The sequence below is a fragment of the Anastrepha obliqua genome, chromosome 2 (genome assembly GCF_027943255.1).
Source record: "Anastrepha obliqua isolate idAnaObli1 chromosome 2, idAnaObli1_1.0, whole genome shotgun sequence".
In the NCBI taxonomy this organism is placed as follows: Eukaryota; Metazoa; Arthropoda; class Insecta; order Diptera; family Tephritidae; genus Anastrepha; species Anastrepha obliqua.
The window spans coordinates 11,659,364-11,680,911 of NC_072893.1; the positions used below are offsets into that span (position 1 = coordinate 11,659,364).

General features: G+C 34.6%; 1 protein-coding gene across 1 annotated transcript in view; it reads left to right on the plus strand.

Moving 5' to 3' along the window:
- The window catches only part of LOC129237080 (frequenin-1-like), a 50,579-nt gene that overhangs the window by 6,961 nt on the left and 22,070 nt on the right, over nucleotides 1-21,548 (plus strand). The window contains exon 2 of the mRNA XM_054871490.1: nucleotides 12,698-12,722. Coding sequence (XP_054727465.1) covers nucleotides 12,698-12,722 — 25 coding nt within the window. The remainder of the gene's footprint in view (nucleotides 1-12,697; nucleotides 12,723-21,548) is intronic.

A 21,548-nucleotide genomic window follows, 5' to 3' on the forward strand; every position in this document is an offset into this window, starting at 1 on the left:
TTTCACACATCCGCGTTATCAGTTACAATTTTTCATTGTTTAATAAACCAAAGTCAAAAACGACCAAATGCAAATAGTTCATTTATCTATAATAAACATTATTCAACATTGTTTTGAAGTTATTTTAACAAAAATTCAAATTTTTCCAAATTTATTTTGTAAATGATTTCAAAATGTACTGTTTGGCAACACTGTGTGGTGAGAGAGCAATCCTGAGAGGAATTTTCCTGTATAAATCCTGCCATAAAATCTACGATACTACGATACGGAAGTGAATTAGTTTTTCATTTACATGGGGTTCTCATTAGTTTGATGGTAACAGCTGACAAGGGACTGCGTTTACGTCGGTGACTGTTTGCAGCATAAATCTATCATCCTGGACAACAAATAACGTAAGCAGTAACTCAACATAGCAGCTACCCATTCAAACCAACAACAATTTTGAAAGTCCAGTCTCTCCCAAAAAGGCACTCTCATTTTCTCCTTCTTCCAATTTTTTTCACCACAGATCAATACCCCAACTCACTTCGATCACTCAATCAACAGCAACCACAACCAGCAGCAGAAAAATATATTTTACAAGCTGCTTTCTGAACAAATAATTTTAATACTAATAGTTCAGTAAGGCGATACGCTAGCAAATTTTAACGATGCTCGCATTGTTATGTTCCCTTAACCCTTTCGAACCGGAAAACAACCAGCGGGAACATTTCCAGTTTAGTGATATATCTAGCTTCAGTACAGGCCCTGAAATTAGAAAATCTGAAAAGCAAGTCCAACACCCACTCCAGGGGCTCTAGAGGGGGTGGGATATATGTATCCCATTAGGTGTTTTCAGTGGGACCATTAAGTCCCATTAGGTCTCTATATCATACTAATAAATAAATACCAAATAATAAGTTGGATGTTTCGTATCAACTAAAATAATGTATTTCATTTATTTTGAAAAAAAAAATTAAGTGAAATTATATTTCATTCAGATATTATAGCAATCAACTTATAATAAGGACCGAAACAATTCTTGCGTATATGAACTTCACATTCTTTACATATGATTTTAGTACGCCTTTCAACATTTTTGAGGCGACAGCCAGCGCATCGTCGTCTTGTGCTTCCTTCGATTGGTAGATGAGTAGCGGACTTTCCATAAGTCTTTTTCTTTTTGGAAATGTAACCAGACTTTCCACTGCGAATATTGCCGGCCGTTTTCTGACCTTCGGCAATCAGCTCTTCTGCCAAAATTACTATAAAATCATAGCTCTGAATATAAAATCCATGAACTCACAACGGACATCATCAAAAGTCGATAAACAATTTTCTTTGACCACTTATTGGATTTCCGGTTGAAATCATATAAGCCGGCCATTTTATCTGCTCCATCGACTCCTCCCATAATTTCGCAATAAAACTGTATCATCTTAGGACCTGGTGTAGGTATTATTTGGCCATCCCTCTGCTTTTTGCCTATGGTTGTCATTTCATCACCGTGGCATTTGCTTAGGAGGATAACTCCTTTGTGTCCAGCCATTTCGTGTACATTAGTCCAGAGCTACTTGTATTACTGAGTCAGATCGTGCGATATGTGAAGAAATGATGGCGAATAAATGAACCTAACGGGACACATAGATCCCATAAATAAAAATAATCGAAATAAGACCTGGAAACTGAAATAATGCTACATTAATTAACTTACCCAAGTACGGTGATCCAATTTGAGCTTAGTTTTAGTAAAATCTACTATTTCTTACACTTATTTCCAGTGAAAAAATCGAATATTCACAAGAAAATAGAACTTGATTCAAGCACAGCCACGTTTAGAAACAAACTGAGCGGCGTCTGTTTACTATTTTAGCATAAAAAAACACAGAACCGTTACCTGAACCTCACTATACCAGACGGGATAGTTTTCAATGAGTTTTAATGGAAAATTTAGACTATAGTTATAAGAAAACTTATGCTGGGACGTATGTGTCCCAATAGCTCCGAAAGGGTTAACCCAAATTTTAACGATTTCCTAATCGGCAACCCATTTCATAACAAAAATCGATAAGAATATGGTATAAATCAGTTGTTTTGCTTAACAAGTCGATTATCGCAATCTATAAGTAAACGACAACAATTCTTTTGTGGTTCAATTAAATGAGATTACAAGAATTAGCGGTTTTAATTAGAACGTCGAAATTAGAGTAACAAAAACTTATTAAAAAAACGCGAATTTGTCCTTTGCGTATTTCACTTAAGACTTATCGCGTGAAGAGGAGGTAGTAAGGCCTCAAACAGTTGATTGACGTTTGCTCCGTCTGGTGGACAATCCTATCTAATTGGCTGCAGGAGAGTTCCAAAAATCGTTCCAGTTAACTACAGACTAGACTGAGAATCTAAATTCTCAGCTTGACAGTCATCTTCGAGAATCCAGAGTAACAGCGATTTTGACAGAAAAACAAATAAATCTTGTAACCTTCAAGTTGATTCAATTCTAAATTTTGCTATATTACTAGTTCCTTACTGAACTGCCCGCAGTTGAGCAATGGGCAATATCCATGAGCCTATCGTCCGAAGTATAGATTGTTTAATAGCTGCAATCAACCGCTCCATATTTTGATTGCATTATCAGAAGTCCTTGTGTTACTAGATCAAATGCTTTAATAAACATTTTATTCCATAAAAATTATTACCTCTAATCAAATGAACCGGACTGTATACATGTGCAAGATTTCCAAAAACAAAACCCACGCATTCATGGTATTGATACTTCTTTAAACAACAAAAAAAAGCATAAAAAAGTAGTGGAAGTAAAATACTCAACTCATCCATTCGCCACATCCACTTCAATATTCAAGGCATTCCACAATGAAATTCTACGCATTTTTTCATTATTCGGCGATGACTTTATTCTGCCTATAAAAAGCAAATCAAATCTAAATGGATTTGCATACCAAACTGTTGGCTGCCTGCACACATTCTCGCGCCTATACGACCGCAGTTATGTAAATGAAAGGCAACAGTGAACCCTCACACCGCAACGGCGAGTTAGCGCTTGCGGCGCCGTGAATTGAGCACTGCACCGCAACGAGCCTATGATATGCCGCTGACACTCATGCTGACAGCCGAACTGAATTGACATTTCAATTGGAGACCGACCCTTTTGAAATAACAATCCAAAAATAAAAATCGAAATTGCCGGCTCGTGTCGCGAGTGTTTATTTATTTCCATTGGCTGTTGAAGAGTGTCATCAAATTAACTAATCATGAAGAAGAATTTGGATGTCAGTTGTTGAATTTTGATATTCAGTTGCTAAGGGATGGGAATGGACTTTATTATTCTAGTATGCAAAAATGGCGCTAAGTGAATGTGTTGCTACGAACGCTTGCTATTTTCACAAGGACCGGCATTTGCATATTTGGCGTCAACGCTTTACAAGGCACCATCAACCCTTCACATATAAGTGGAAAGTGCAAAAGTAAGTGCTCTCTATTGCTTCAAAAATAATAATATTTGAATACTTATTCAGTTATACGTATATACATACATACAAGTGGTTACTTATAGAGCCCTTTCAGCAATAAATTGGTTCACCATCGGAATCTCTTACTCTCTGCTAATTTCTTAGAAGTTTCCACTAAAGTCAGCTTTTGATTTTCTGCAACAGTTTAAATACAGTCCAAGCTTCTTTTGATGCTGTTCATAAAGACACTAACAATAAAAAGTAAATTTGCTGGTTAAAATAACTTCTAAGGATATACCTGTGACAGGTACATAGAGCAAAAAGGTAGGTAGGTTTAGTGGTTGTCGGTTGACACACCTAGGCCTGCCGTAGGCCCATTCTGATACCACCAGGGCTGTCCCCTCTCCTCACTCTACATTTTCCTCATTAAACCAACCTGTGGCTTTAATATATCTAACAAGACTTATTATTTTTATATTGGCTACCTCTGCCAAGTTATTTAGGGATCCTTTTCCTAAAATATTGAATATTCTTCTATGGAGAGCCATGCACCCGCATAGAAAGTATTCTATAGTATCTTCTTCTTCAATGTCGTTACAGCTTCTGCAATAATCGTGGCATGCCTGCCAATCACATAATGCCCTTTTCGAAGAATATTTCTCATGTCCTTCCTGTTCACTTTCAACAGTTGGTTTGTGCGGCTCATGTTCCATTCTGGCCACGTCATTTTACTTGTTGCACAGGTCAGGGACTGAATCCATAGCCCGTTGGCAGTTCTGATAGTGTGTTCGTCCATAAGCATCTTACAAGTTGCTAAAGGTATAGGTATGTTCGCTTTGTCTAGTTGGATCGGTATTGCGGTACCCAATCCCGCTAGTTCATCTCTGTAGTTGTCTGCTATGTCGCTGGGACCCGGCATTCATATCAGATTTATTGTAAAGTACTGTGATATTTCTGTGAAACCTTCGCTACAATTTTTTAATGTCTTCGAGTTAATATTAGGTGATTCTAATGCTTTCAGGGCCGATTGGCTATCTGAGTATAGAAAAAAATATTCTCTTGTGGTAAGAACACTTTTCTTTAGAGCTAAAAAGCCTTCTCTGATAGCCAGAACTTCAGATTGAAATACACTACAGATGCTTTCCATTTAAATTCAACCGGGCTATTCGGGTCATGTTCTTCGATTTCGATGTAACTTAAATATGTTGCTCTCTGGTCAAAATAATGAGACACGTATTTTTTTGTTCGCCCGAAAAAATTTTTTTTCAAGAGTTATCGGCAATTTTGTTTTTCGCCTCAAACTCGATTTTTTTTAATTATATAAGAAAATTTTTTTTTAAATGCCCATAACTTAGTCAAAAATGAACCGATTTTAATAATTTTGGGTTCAAAATGATCGTAATTACATACACAAGCGATTTCATGTAGAAACAATTTCAAAAAAGTAGTTGAAATTTTTTTATTTAGCAAAAAAGTAAAAAAATTGAAATTTTTTCGAAATTCAATATTTCAAAAAGTGTATTTTTTTTTTTTTTATAACTTTTTCTAAATCAAAAGGACATCTCAAACTTTAATTGAGCTGCATGCCTAGTAGCTAAAATGAGTTGTTTTTGAGTAATGAATTTTTGAGTAAACACCCTGTTTCGCACTCTTTGTTTTTTGCAAAATAAAACATTTTCAACTACATTTTTGCAATTGTTTCTGCATGAAGTCGCTCGTGTAAGTAATTACAATTATTTTGAACCCAGAATCATTCAAATCGGCTTATTTTTGACTAAGCTATGAGCAATTAAAAAAAAATTTCTTATATAGATTCTTTCCATTTCAATTCAAAAGGGCTTTTCGGGACATGTTCTTCGATTTCGATGCAACTCAAATATGTTGCTCTCTGGTCAAAATAATGAGACGCGTATTTTTTTTTCGCCCAAAAAAAATTTTTTTCTAGCTTTATCGGCAATTTTGTTTTTCGGCTCAAAATCGATTTTTTTTAATAATATAAGATTTTTTTTTTTAAATGCTCATAACTTAGTCAAAAATGAACCGATTTTAAATAATTTTAGGTTCAAAATGATCGTCATTACTTACACGAGCGATTTCATATAGAAATAGTTCCAAAAAAGTAGTTGAAAAGTGCGAAACAGGGTGTTTACTCAAAAATTCATTACTCAAAAACAACTCATTTTAGCTACTAGGCATGCAGCTCAATTAAAGTTTGAGATGTCCTTTTGATTTGGAAAAAGTTATAAAAAAAAAAAAATACACTTTTTGAAATATTGAATTTCGAAAAAATTTCAATTTTTTTTCTTTTTTACTAAATAAAAAAATTTCAACTACTTTTTTGCAATTGTTTCTACATGAAGTCGCTTGTGTATGTAATTACGATCATTTTGAACCCAAAATTATTAAAATCGGTTCATTTTTGACTAAGTTATGGGCATTTAAAAAAAAATTTTCTTATATAATTAAAAAAAATCGAGTTTGAGGCGAAAAACAAAATTGCCGATAACTCTTGAAAAAAAAATTTTTCGGGCGAACAAAAAAATACGTGTCTCATTATTTTGACCAGAGAGCAACATATTTAAGTTACATCGAAATCGAAGAACATGACCCGAATAGCCCGGTTGAATTTAAATGGAAAGCATCTACAGTGATCCGGTAGCACGGTAACCGGAATGAAATGCTGGCATTCATCTCCTCAGAGTGAAGGCTACTTGTTCATTTAGTTTGGACCCATCAGTATAGATAGTGATTCGACTTGTATTGTCCATTACCCCATTGCCCCAATCTTCTCTCGTTAGGAAAGTTGTGGTAAAAGATGTGTTTACATGCAGCTCTACTGAGTCACAAAAGTCTGTCGTTAGATGTGAGAGGTATCATCATCTAATATCCTTGCGTGACCTCTCCTGTTAGTGGCTAGGTTAGAAGATTCTCCTTACCCAAGTGCAGATTTCGCCACCAGCTGTTTGCTGTAGGCCTCAATCGGTAATAAATGCAGCATGACATTCTTCGCTGCCGTGGGCGTAGTCTTTAATACCCCGCTTATGCAGAGACTAGCACCTCTTTGAATACTTTCTAGACATTTTACTGTTGTTCTTTTCTCAAGAGTTGGCCACCAAACTAAGGCACCATATGTAATGATAGGCTTTACCGCTGCTGTATACTATTTTTGGGGTTAGGCCCCATTTTGCTCTCATATTTCTTTTCCATGTATGGAGTGCTGTAGCTGCTTTTTTTACTCTATCATCAATCGTTTGTTTCCACGAAGGCTTCCTACTTATTCTAGCGAATAACATCTAGGTAATAAAATACGGCACAAAAAATTTAGTTTCGAGAAAATCGGCAGGTGTCCGATACCCAATTGTAGTAAATCTGCATATCAGAATTTTTTTCAAAGGTCTTTAAAATTTGACTGAACCTTCAGGATTCAAAAATTTGTTATAAATCTGTAACACTAAAACAACAACAACTAGGTTACACATGTTTACGAAAAGCTAGAAGTAATCGAGTTTATCAGGCCCATTTCATCTGCCAAAATATTTTTATCGCAAAAAATTCCAACATTTTGCATTCTCCAATTACAGTTGGACATTTGTGCTTGCCTCTCATATACACTCCGCTGCAAACCTATATTATTAACACAGCACTATATTTGTTTTTTTTTATAAAAATTTATTTCATAATAAATACAAGAGAAACCATATGGCGAAATTTTTTTATATTTCGTCAATTTTGTTGAAGAATGAAAATTTGAAATGGTCGAGCCAAGGAGCACCAAGAGATTTGGTGGCTCCTAAAACACTTAGGCTAAAATTCGCATTATATTTAGAGCTCTGGAAAGAGGGTAGATGGTCAAGGAGGAAAGGAGAAAAGTTTCGGAGAAAGAGATATGATAGGAAAGAATAGAGACAGAGACAAAAATAGTTAGTCCGGTGAGAATTTTCCATATTCTCTGGCAAATCTGTAAATATCCTCCAGTTTTAGAGAACGAATATTACTCATTCTCATGACATCGGAACCCAATACTCGTAGCCGTGCTCTAGCAAAGGCAGGACACTCACAGAGAAAGTGCTCAGTGCTATCCACCTCCTCCAAGCACGACAATTATTGCAAGTATGCTGACCCCATGGGTTGAGTTATGTCCTGTAATAATACCGACCATCAACCAAACGTCTTTCCTTCCAAGTTTTAGTAGAAAGTTTGACAGTTTTCTGTTCGGACTTGTCACTAAACACTTAGCAGTTCGGCAACGTTCTAAACCGGACAATGGTTTGGGAATGGTTTGCAACGTACTCAAGCAGTTGGTTGATCTTTGATACTTTATAGTACGATCATGCCTTCCTGGGCATTTCATTTTTCCTGTTCTTTTGTTCCGTCATAGTCCGTCTGAAGGGCATTTCTACTACTTTCAATTCTGTCGAGTTTAAGGAGGATCGCAGCCAAGCAAACTCATCCGCCTTCTCGTTACCCTCGATGACGTGTCATTGACTGAATGAATTGAGGACTTCTATAAACTTGAAAAATCGAAAATTATGCTGATTGAGTTTACCGCCTTTATAGCAGTCTGACTAACCAAATCTTATCTCTAACATAGATTTCGTTTCTCTCCTCCACTACATCAATAGCCCTGGATGACTGTAGATGGTTTTTCTTCCTTTAAGGGGGGGGGGGTAAGGGATAAAAATCGATTTTTTTGCATGTTATTGTAGTAAAACATTTCAAAAATACCGTGTTAAAATTTTAAGTCAATCCGAGCAAAACTTTTTAAGTTATAGAGCATAAAGCCGAGCCGCCTCAAACATCTGCCGAGACGCAGCAGTTGCGCGCGTAGTCCGTTACAAACTTTAAACGCGGTTTTCTCGAACCTTTTTTTTTTAAAGTGCGTAGTCATTGGCATTTGAAAACTACTCAACCGATCCTTTTCAAATTTTGCACACATATTTTACATATAAAAAACCTCCCCCCAACGTTTTTTTTTTGCCATTTTTTTTTATATTAAGGTGGTTTTACACCTACAAAATGGCGGCATTTTTTCGTCAAAAATCACTTTTTACTTCAAACGACTACCAAATAGCTGAAAATGAAAATAAATCGTCAAAATAAACGTTGGGGGGAAGTTTAACTCATACTTTAACTAAATTATTCGATTTTTTTGATTTCAGATGATTCTACGCTGAGATATGCTGACTACTGCAAAATGTATTTTTGAAAAGACGTCTACGTAAATGTGCTCTCATTCGCTCATTTTGCAATATTTTTACATGAAAATTTTATCAAATATTTTTGAAATGTTACTTTATAATATGCAACAACTTTTAATAAACTGACTTGAACCGTTTCGCTACAATAAATTCATGAAAAAATTGTTTTTATTTAGCGTTCTAGTTGCTCAGATTGCAAAGTTTCTTCGAAAGGCCCTTAGCAAGAGATGCATATACACCTAATTATATTTCGTGGATCTATGCAAACCACGTCTAGTAAAAGTTGGTTCGACAATCTGACTCTAAAGTAAGGCAGCATTTTCGGCACCAATCTCACTAAATTAAAACAATGTCTATGGCTACGAAATTTCACCAAAAATTTAGGTGGGGTATAAAATTTTACACCCATACTTTTCTTTACATGACTTTACTTGTTTACTTTCTTTATTTAGCCATTTGGGAGTTTCAATATTTTCGTTTTCTCATTTCAGTTATTATTTTCTCCGGAAGTGCACCGAAATTTATCACTTCAATATCTTTCCTTTACGTCAACTACGGTACAATTTGTGTGCCCTTGCGAAATATTTTTCTTCAATATTCGATAACCTTTTTAATGATTTATCTAATTTATGAAAGTTTACACATTCCCTATTAGTTTTTTTGTTGCTTTTACCCTTAAAGTTTGTTTGCGTTATTGGCAATGAATAATGCAGAGAATTTATTTTAAATTGGCTGTCGAGTGCCCAAAAGTTTTCAGCTCACGATATGTAGGCGTGTGGGTGATTTTTATTGGATTATTGGCAAAACTTGGCAAAGATAACTTAAAAACTAAGAACTCTAGTGAGTTTTTTTCGCTGAACACATTTCCATTTATTTACAGTAGAATCGAAAATCAGCAAATAAGGAGAAGTTTTTAGCGCGTATTTGGACTTCAACCAATTTACACAAGTCAATTCGGTAACACCAGTACGCTTGTATTTCGAGAAAAAAAACTGACTTATAAAGCCTGGAGAAAGTAATCTTAATTTTCGAAAGGTTACTTGATTATACTTTCGTGTGAAAAGGAAATTATCTGTTGAAGAAAATTTTCATTTGTATGAGACAAGAAAGATTGATTAGAAGATTGCGACATACGTAAGAATATTGCTGGGCACGACGTATCAATTTGACAAGCAAGAAAAAATGGCGTAGTACGTGCATTAATAACAATAAAAATAAGAAGCAATACAACAAAAAATATACAAAAATTTTTTTTAGTGAAAAATAATATAAATACAAATTAAACAATTAAAAAAAAATTTACAATAAAAGGTTTCAATAATTTTTTTTTTCTGAAGAAAACAACTAAAATACATTTTTTTTAATAAAAATAAAAATTAAATAAAAAGCCTTTTTTTAAGCAAAATGAAAATAATATATAAAAAAGCATTTTAAGTAAAAATAAATATGAAAAATAAAAATATAAATATTATAAAATTTTTGTTTTAAATGAGAGCAAAAATAAAAAATAACATTTTTTTAATGAAAATAAATAATGCAAAAAAAAATTTAAAAAAAATAAAAAATTTGTTAATTAAAAAAAAAAAAAAAACAATAATATAATAAGATTTATTTTCGACTTGGGGCTGTCAAATAAAAGAGATATATCAATATAAATAAAATAAATATAATTTTTTTTTAATAATAATACAATTTAAACAAAAAGCCTTTTTTAAGTGAAATGAAAATGATATATAAAAAAAATTTTGATAAACATATAAATAAAAAATAAAAAAAAGTTTAAATAACAATAAGTATGAAAACTAAAAATACATCAAAAAACCTTTTTTTAATAAGAACAAAAAAATATTAAAAATAACAATTTTTTAATTGCAATAAAAACAACTAATGAATGATTAAAAAATTAAAAAAAAATTTAATTACAAATAAAAAAGTATGACTCAGATTTATTTTCGGCTGCGGACTGTCAAATAAAAAAGATATGTCAATATAAATAAAAATAAAATACAAATTTTTTTTTTAATAAAAATAAAAAATAAAACAATTTTATGGTACTGGTTATATTTTTTTGAAATAAAAATAAAAAATATATTTTTTTCAATAAAACCCAAAAATAAAAATTAAACAAAAAGAGCCCTTTTTACGCAAAATAAAAAAAATACTTAAAAAAAATTTGTTCAATAAAAATATAAATAAAAAATAAATGTATAAATGTAATAAAAATATATGCAAATTTTGATTTTTAAATAAAAAATAAAAAAACAATTTTTAAATAAGAGTAAATAATGAACGAAAAAATTTGAAAAAAAAATATTTAATTAAAAATAAAAAATAATGGCCCAGATTTATTTTCGGCTTCGGACCGTCAAATAAAAAAGATATGTCAATATTAATAAAAATAAAAAAATAAAATACAAAATTTTTTTTTAATAAAAATAAAAAATAAAACAATTTTATTGTACTGTTTATATTTTTTTGAAATAAAAATGAAAAATACATTTTTTTTTCAATTAAACCCAAAAATAAAAATTAAAAAAATGTGTAATCAAAAATAGGAATAAAAAATAATAACCCAGATTTATTTTCGGCTTAGAACTGCCAATCCAGCAATTTATGCTGCTACAACAACAACAATGCTGTGCCCTGTTTTATCATTCCTGCCAAATATTGTTATCTTCCAGTCCCAGCAAATACAGACACTGTTTTCCGTGACTTTGCTTTTGAAGAACCTAAGATCACTTCGCCCACGATTTTTCTGATACATTACTATCCTGGGTGAACAATCTTTTGTGAAAAGTAGCCACTTGTTTGAAGATATTGCAGTTCCTTTTCTTCCGATTCTAATAAGGTTATGGCACCCAACCATTGAGCTTCTCTTTGCATCCAACTTTAGTCAAGCAGTTCAAACCTATTTAATGATGCATCACCACTCTTTTAGCAATATCGGGACTATTTATATGCCAATCCCTTAGGTTTTCTCAATGATTTTATAACTTTTTCAATGACCATATTGAGTTAGTAGGCATTGGAAATATGGTTTGAGATTATACTCTGATTTATACTAAAGATTTTGTGTATGTCGTTTTATAGCCTTATGAGTTTCAATACAATAAGGTGCAATGTCGAAGTTGCCGAAAAATCTTGTTAATTTTTTATAATTTTTGTTTTAGCTGTGAAGCGCATTTTCTCATATGTAAATCAATCATTGCAAAGCAAAAATTAAAAAAAAAATCAAGTAAATATTTGAGCGACTTCAAACACGCACTTTATTATACTAAAATTTAATAGGCTATAAAACTGCTTACCTACAATTTTTCTGGAATTTCAAAATCAAAATCGCGGAATTTTTCCGAACAATTTTCTGAAATTTTTCTTATTTTTATTTAAAGTTTGAAACGCGGATTTGTATGACTTTTATCAAACAGTGAGCTATAATTTTATAAAAAAGAAAGCTTGAGTGGGACATTATAAAAACGCGATCATCTGTTTTCTCTAAGGATGATAGATTTACAAGGTTGGCTTGATAGCTTTGGTGAAAAACAAAATTGTGAAGGGACCTTTGGCTACCACGCCATGAGGGATTCTCAAACCGAATTCTGGACGATAATTTTAAACACATTCATACCCCCGTCCATCCAATCGATGTTCAAAAGGCAAGGACTTTTTTATATATATCACTAGTTTGTTCGCTTCGAGACCAGAGCTATATCAGCCCCTCAGATTTTTCTATCAAATTCGCTGAGAACCGGATAGCGGTATGTTATTGGCCACACCTTCTCAATTCTATTCACCATGGCTTTCACCTACACTAAAAGCTACGCTAAAAGCACGAGCGATTTTTTAAGTTTATCCAAGTGCATATATGGTTACCACACTTTTTAAGTTTTTAAGAATAAAATGAGTCGCCCACTTTAATAAAAAAGTATTCTTTACAGCTAAAATTCCCAAATATTTGTATAGGGTTGCCAGCTAATTTTTAATATATATTTTTGCTGATCTTTAAAATAAACGTATTTACTAAATTAATGCATTTCTCGTTTCTTTTCGTTACAGTCACAGAAAAAGAAATCAGACAATGGTAAGTATAAAACTGTTGTGCATATATTCAGATATAGCACGCAAAAGAATTAAATAAGTAAATCAATGTAAGAAGAGAAATAAACTTCAAAAGAAAAATAGAAATGCATATAAAAACTCTAAAATCCAATTATAGCTTTTCAATTTTAAAGGATTATATACAGTTAGAAGGCCGAAAAAACGCGAATTTTCCAGAATTTTTTCTGAGAAAACTTTTAAAATTTTTGATCTGAAATGTGTACACATATTATGTTATCTGTTAAATGTATTTTAAGACTTAGTATTAGTAAAAATATTATATTTATTTGGAAAGGAGCTACAGCTGATCTGCGGGAGTTTCTCTCAAAAAAGACGTTTTGCGGTGTTCACTATAGTATATCTCTGAACTGAATCCTCTTAAATTAAAAAACCTAACATATTTCATTAAAGTAATGTAAAATTTAGTAATCAGTCGACGGAATAAGCAAAACAAATTTTTTTGACAAAATGGCGGTTTCTTAAAGAAAAAAAAACGATTTTTGACCAAAATTTCGGCTTTAAATTGTTTATAAAAAAAAATATTTATCGGTGAGAAAAAATCTTCGATTAATTACTAAAAAATATATTTAAGAAACTCGTGTTAAAATTTGAGACTAATCGGCTTGGCTGTTTTCGAGTAATGTTGGTCACCGACTTTGAAACCACCATTTTGAGAAAAACGCGCTGCCGCTTCGACCTTGCACTTTCAAGCACTTTAAAACGCCTTTTCACATTTGCATATAACTTCGAAAATATTCACCAGAACGATGTTAAATTTTCTGTGTGCATTCTTAATATATGTACAGTAAGAAAAATATTTAGAAAATTCTAACTGTATATGTATAACCCCTTAATTCACTGCCATTTAATTCAATTGAATCTGACAGAATGGCTTGGTAAGATTTTGTCACAGTGCACCTACGACGAATAAAAGCCACTCACAACGCCTGCCACGCCTATTATACGGCGCATAGACATGGGCGTGGCCCATGACGTACAGAATACAAAGGGCGCGCTCAACTCGAACCGCTATTCCGCTCTCAGTGAACTGGAAAGAACTGTTAGGTGCCTTCGATTCGTAAGCGTTAGCGAGGTTTACTAATTACCTATGGTGAAAAACAAAATTGTGAGGGGAACCCGGGCTGCCACGCTACTTGGGCGATTCGGCAGCCGGGTTCTGCATGATTATTTCACACATATTCACACACTCGTCCAATCAGTCGTCGTTCAGACAGCAATGGGGTGTCATTAGTTGATTCTTTTCGTATATCACTAACAGGAGCTAAATTTTGTTAAATAAATCCCAAGTAACGTCAACCCTTCGGTCGATTCTGTCAAATTTGTTCAGAACCGAATAACGGTCTGCTACACAGACCACCCATAAAAATCGTGAGTGTAACGGCACGCCAAAAATACCTCTCAAACATCCTCTTTGATGGACGCACTTCTATCATTCTAGAACCGGTCTCTACTTTTCCGAAAATCTTTTCCATGTTCAATCTAAATCTGAACTCAGAATAGTCCCAGCATGTCACACTTTTCCAATATTTTGGTTTAAGGGGTTAGGGGTAGTCAGAGGCCAAACGAAATGATGACTTTCAATAAGTTTTTTTGCAATTAAATTTCTTTTATTTAAGAAAATAAAAATGTAGCATTAATATATCATGTTTCAACTTAACTTAAGCAAAATTTCAACGAAAAAATTAATGATTGTGAAAGTTATCGCTGTTTGTGTGGAACCCGTTTTTCTTGAAGTCCCTTGTGGTGATCTTCACAAGTCCTTGGAGATTCATCTAAAATCAATCGGACAAGAGAAATTAGTTCTTTTAATAGATAATCTTGTGCCTGATCCAAGCTTTTTTTTCAATTATTATTAAGAATATGAATAAGTTAAAAAAAAAACCGAAATTTTTGGAAAAAAATCCTTCGCTCAGGCACGAGTTTTTTATGTTTTTGAAAAGTAGTATAAATTTTAATGAAATCTACCAAAAAAAATGTAATTTTCATATATCGACAAATTCGCAATATCGATGATGCGCAAAGGAAAGTGGAAGATGCTAAGAAACGGGAAGTTAGAAGTAAATGAAACTGTCAAATTACATCCAATAAATATTCACAAATGGGAATCATATTTTAAAGAGCTATACAAAAACAAAAACGACACCACGACAACATCTGATTCTTGCTATGAATATGAAACTGAAAGCGAAGTGGTAACGCTTAGCGAAATTGAATATGCGATAAAAACTTTGAAGAACAGAAAAGTACCCGGCCATGACAATATCACAAATGAAATGCTGAAATATTGCGGAGTACAGCTTCAACAAGAGCTTATAAAACTTTTCAATATCATCTTGAATCACGAAGAAGCTCCATCAGAATGGAAAACAATATAACAATCCCGATCTTTAAGAAGGGGAAAAAAAGACGATCCACATTATTACCGCGGAGTAACGCTTCTGCATTCCACCCAAAGGCTTTTCACAAAACTCCTATCATCAAAATAACAGCCATACCTACACGGATAAGAAGAACAGCAAGGATTTCATAAAAACCGATAAACAACAGATTGCATTTTTATCCTACAACAAATAATGGAAAAATCAATTGAGTTCGATTGTCCAGCCTTTATATGTTTTGTAGACCTTAAAAAAGCTTTCGACCGAGTCAGGCTGAAGGACGTCTTGGAAATTTTAAAGGAGAAAAAAGTTACTCGATAAATTGTTGAAGTCATTAGGAATCTCAGTACCAATTGCACAACTAAAGTTATGGTAAATGAGAAATTTACCAACAGTATAGAGTGCACCACAGGAATACGACAAGGGGATTCATTAAGTCCGCAACTTTTTAATCTAATCATAGATACAATTATTTCTGAAATTAACCAACTTCAAGGCTACAAACCAAACAATCAAAACATAACAATTATTTTCTATGCAGATGATGCAGTTTTAATTGCTGATAGTGAAGATAATCTTCAAAGGCTCTTGCACCGTTTCGTTACCACTGGTTTGAAATTTAATATGGAAGTTTCAACTGCAAAAACAAAATCAATAGTAATATCTTAGGAACCAATAAGGTGTAAGCTAGAAATTAACCAGAACATTATAGAACAAGTACTGCAATTCAAATATTTGGGAATAGATGTATCGAACGATCGGAACATCGTCACAGAAGTGAGAGAAAGATGTACAAATGGTGCGAAAATATCAGGCTTTCTGCGAGATATTATATGGAAGAACAAATATATGAATGTAGAAAGGAAAACGCGTGTATATAAAACAATCGTAAGACCGATATTAACATACGGTGCAGAAGCACGTGCGGAGAACACAAAAACGAAACAATTATTGCGCTCTACAGAAATGCACACATTAAGGACGATAGCAGGAAAAACGAGGTGGGTTTGCTGTAGAAACCATGATATTAGAATCCAGACGAATACCGAAGACATTGTCAAATTTATAAGATCAAGAAGACGCGCATGGAACGAGCATGTTTCAAGAGCCTCCAACAACAGATTAATTAAGATTGCAAGTGACGAAATTCCAGTGGGAAGGCGACGTCCTGGAAGACCACCGAAAAGATGGGCGCAAAGCTGGATATCATCTTCAATAGAAAATTCATATCAGTTATGTATTTAAATATTACATACATACTTCTGCTCAAATATGAACGAGACGTTATCAATAAAACGGTCCGCGGATGACATATGGCAAAAATAATTTTTTTATTTTTTGGTACGACTGTTATAAGCTTACGTGGCAAATTTCAGCGTGATATGTCACATAGTTTGTTTTCTGTGCTATTGTAAACAAGTCAAGCTCGAGTGTGTTCTTCGAATTTAACGATGGAAATTCAAGTTGAACAAAGAATTTGTTTGAAATTTTGTTATTCCAACAAAATTTCGGCTTCAGACGTCTTAAAAATGTTGCACACAACCTATAGGGACTCTGCTCTATCGCGCGCACGTGTTTTCCAGTGGTACAAATCGTTCAAAGAGGGCCGTACATCAACCCAAAAAACCACGCCAAAGTCGCTCAAAAATTAAGGTTATGCTGACTGTTTTTCTCGATTACGAAGGTTTGGTGCACTCGGAGTTCCTTCCGCAAGGCCGATCGGTTAACGCTGGATATTATTTAGACGTTTTAAAGCGTTTGCGCGAGAACATTCGTCTTAAAAGGAAAGAATTGTGGGACAACAAGTCATGGTTCTTGCATCACGATAATGCACCAGCTCACACATCACGTCTTGTTCGCGATTATTTGAACAAAAATAATGTTAATATCATTCCGCAAGCACCGTATGCGCCTGATATGGCTCCATGTGACTTTTTCCTGTTTCCCAAGCTCAAGTTGCCGCTATGTCATCCGCGGACCGTTTTATTGATAACGTCTCGTTCATATTTGAGCAGAAGGTAGTTCAGTATTATTAATATGATAAATTATAAAATTTTGTATCTAAGAAATTGTGTAAAGAAAAACAGGCATGTCCTAAAAAAAGAAGAAGAAGAGACAAATTCACCGATTCCTGCATATTCAACAGCTGATATCTCAGCGATAAATAGAGTTGTTTCCCAGCATTATAATGCGTTTAAAATAGAAGTACCACTTAGGGTACTGTTACGGTTTTATACAATAAATTTGTATGATCCCTGAAGAACCATAACTTGAACAATGGAATTTTATTGTAAACATGAAACGGTTATATAAATGCCCAGTCCATTCCATATTCCCTTCAGCGAACTCAGAATCGTCTTTCTTGTTTTACACTTTCAGTCGCCTTACAAACTTTTTCAACAATATGAATAAACAACAACAATATGAATAAACGAGTACTGAGTACTGTGCAATACTTGCCTACTTCTTCCCTATTTACCGCATTTTATTTAGATAATCTCTAAATCCGCATGAAACTCGCTTTACTTTTCTTGTCTTGAAAATTTCTTTTGCCAAACACCACAGCTGCTGGTGCCGTTAGCGAGCCTGGCAATTAAACTTCATTCCATCTACACAAAATGCCTTTTTGAAACTAATTAAAATTCCATTTAGCATAATTTGGTGCACAAATTTTGTGGCAGCATTATTGCGTACCTACACATACACACGCACGCGCATACGTATTCGACGTTGGAGTAGTAAGAGGAGGATTAGCTGAGCTAATGTGAGCAGAAAGCCACATAATCTGCTACTTATGACCAAGCAACCTGTTCGCTTTCGTTAAAGCAGCGACTACTTCCCTTTTCGAGTGCGAGAATATTTTTGCAGCCTAATAAAATTACTGTCAGCTTTTATTAAACGAAAAATGTATTTTACTGGGAGCCATATTTTGTAATTTTTTACAATGCTTTTGAATTGAATTTGAGTGCCTGCGTTGGCACTAATTCAATTTTGGTGCGAAGCTGAATAAGGAGCTTGAATATGTGTGGGGCTTGGCGTTATTTTTTCTCGGTGAATAAGTTCTTCTAGCGTGAATTGCCAGCCACATAGCTTAAACCCGCCGGCGTGTAATTGTACCGCAGACCCACAGCCTCCACTTGTAGATATGTGGCAGTGTGATAAGCAATAGGATAATGTGATTTCGAATATTTGACTGAGTTATTTGTGACTACTTTGACGCCGATTTACTGAGTTATAAATAAAGGGTGATGAGATTCGAGGCACTTTTTTTAATAGTGGTTTTTGACAGATTACGCATGACTACTGTCGAACTAAATACATAATTTTTTCAGTATTCATTGACATTTCATCATGGAAAGACTCACGCCTCAACAACGTTTACGCATCGTAAAATTGTATTACGAAAATCAGCACTCTGTGAAAAGTGTTCATCGCGCGCTCAGGCCAACTATTCGGCAAACCACCGACAAAATTTAGTATAATTTTACATTATGGGATGATACTCGACCGATTAGACGACGTACAGCCCAAAGTGAAAAGAATATTCCGGCTGTAAATGAGAGTTTCCCGAACACCCGGAAGAATCGATTCGGCGCCAATCTCAACAACTTGGCCTATCTAATGACACTACTTTGGCGATTTTACGCAAAGATCTTGATTTGAAAGCGTATAAAATACAGATAGTCTAAAATTTGAAGCCAGTTGATCTTGCAAAGTGTCAGAATTCCAGTCGTTTGGCTCTTGAAAAACTTGCCGAAGATCCGCATTTTGGGACCCGAAGTTTGTTCAGCGATGAGGCCCATTTTTGGCTCAATGTCTTTAATGGCTATGTCAATAAGCAAAATTTCCGTATTTTGGCTGAAGATCAACCCGAAGCCATTCAGGAATAGCTATTATATCCATTGAAAACAACCGTTTGGGGCGGCCTATGAGCTGAAGGAATCATCGGCCCTTATTTCTTCAAAACCAAGGCTAGCGCCAAGGTAACAGGAGTGGCAAATGTTATCGCGTCATGATAAATAACTTTTAAATGCCGAAAATTGAAGCTTGTGATGTCCACAACATTTGGTTCCATCAAAAAGGCGCTACTTGTCATGCAGCCCGTGAAATAATGGGTTTACTGTCGTCGTTTCAGTGAGCAATTTAGCTTACGTCTCGGACCAGTGGATTGGCCACCAGCTACCAAGAACGTGAAATATCACACATTTGGACTTTTATTTGTCAAAGTCAAAATGCTTTGTGGACAAACCAGCTTCGATTGAGGCATTGGGAACCAACATTACGGAAGTGGTTCACAAGACACCGGCCGAAGTCCTCCATCGAGTAATTCAAAATTGGTGTTTACGTGTTTACGAATAACCGAATCACGGCGCAGTTGCGGCGAACATTTAAAAGGGACTATCTTGAAGAAATAAATGTCATGAATGGTTCTACATAAAAATAATAAGGATTTCCCCATCAATTTTAGTTTTCGTCATTTAAAATCCGATAGCTGCAAATTGATCACCCTTTAATAGCGAAAGAAGATGAAAATATGTTGTTCGTGCTAAAAATATCCTTCCGAATGTTAGATGCTGCCCCGCCACCGTTTGAATGATTGAATTTTTTATTATCATCTGACTAAGTCATTTGTGACTACGACTGTGGAAGAATATCAATCAAGGAATAAAATGCATAGCCATATTTATTCTTGCAATCGGGATTTAGATCCAATAGAAGTTGCACCACGGCACTCTTAACAGTGTCGGATGATATAAGGCTAAGCATTGACAAAAAGCGCATGACTTTTCTTGCTTTACTTGACCATTCCAAGGCATTTGACTCTGTAGACCACGAAGCTTGAAGTTTAAGAATTGAATTAATTTTTCAACTTAGTCTTTAACTCATACCCTCTAAAAGAAGAAGTAATCTTTAAAAAATCCCTCCATAAGCTGCAATTTTCTAACCAAAAAGGGAAATCAACAGTCACAGCACTGCACACACTCGTTGTTAATATAGAAAAGGCTCTAAATCAAAAAGAGATAGCCCTCTGTTCCTTTATGGACATAGAGGGAGCCTTCGACAGCGCAAACTACAAGTCCATGGAAACAGCACTCGAGAAAAGAGGTGCAAACCCAATATTAACACATTGGATAAGCCATATGCTTAACCAGAGGATCATTAAAGTCTCGTTAGGCCAAGCTGAACCTTATGTCACAATAGTAAAGGGATGACCGCAAGGAGGATTTCTTTCTCCACTGCTATGGTCCCTACTAGTTGATGACTTGATGCAGCACCTAAACAATAAGGGATTTATAACCATTGGTTATGCAGATGACATATCTGTTATAATAAAAGGCAATCATGAAAGGACACTAACAGACTCAATGCAAAATGCCTTGAACGCAACATGGAAATGGTGTGAAAAGGTAGAGCTGTCGATCAACCCTAAAAAAACCACAATAATCCCCTTCACAGGAAAAAGAAAGTTAGAGTTTCCTACATTGAAAATAAATGAAACAGTGATAGAACTAAAGGAAGAGGTCAAGTATCTAGGTTTAACCTTAGATAAAAAAACTCAGTTGGGAATCACATATAAATAATATAACAAAAAAAGCCACGATATCCTTGTGGACAACCAAACTATTACTAGGGAAATCCTGGGGCCTCAGCCCTCGTATGGTCCTCTGGATATAACCAAACTGGGAAAAGTACAAAGGCTTGCTTGCCTAGGCATCACAGAGGCTATGAAAACTACCCCAACAGCTGGCATGGAAGCACTCCTTAATCTCCCACCACTTCATATAGCAATCCAAGAGGAAGCAGCTACGCAAGCACTCATGCTACACATGAAAGAAAATTTCAAATTAGGCAACCTCACCGGTCCCCTAAGTATCCTAAATAAAATCAAAAACACCATAAGCATGGCTCAAGTCTCAGACCACATTGACCCAACCCTCTGTTTAACAAAAGGATACACAGTTACCTTTCCTGAGAGGATCGAGTGGAAAACAAACCCAAAAAGAGATGAATGATGATTCACAAAAATGGTACACTGATGGATCAAAAACACCTTATGTTGTAGGAGCAGGGGTAGTGGGGCTCAGAATCCACAACTCATTCCCTCTCACCATCTTCCAGGCGCAACTATACGCAATAATGGAAGCAGCAAACATCATGCAACGTAGAAACCACAAGAGAGTAAAGATTAAAATACTCTCGGACAGCTAATCAGTTCTAAAAGCTTTAGATAGCTATACCTACAACTCAAAAACTCTCTTAGAATGCCACAAAGCACTCAATAACCTGGCATCCAAAAACAATATCTCATTAATTTGGGTACCAGGACATGAGGGATATGACGGCAACGAAAAAGCAGACTTTCAAGCCAAAAAAGGGACAGACGTAAACTTCATCGGACCTAGTCCCAT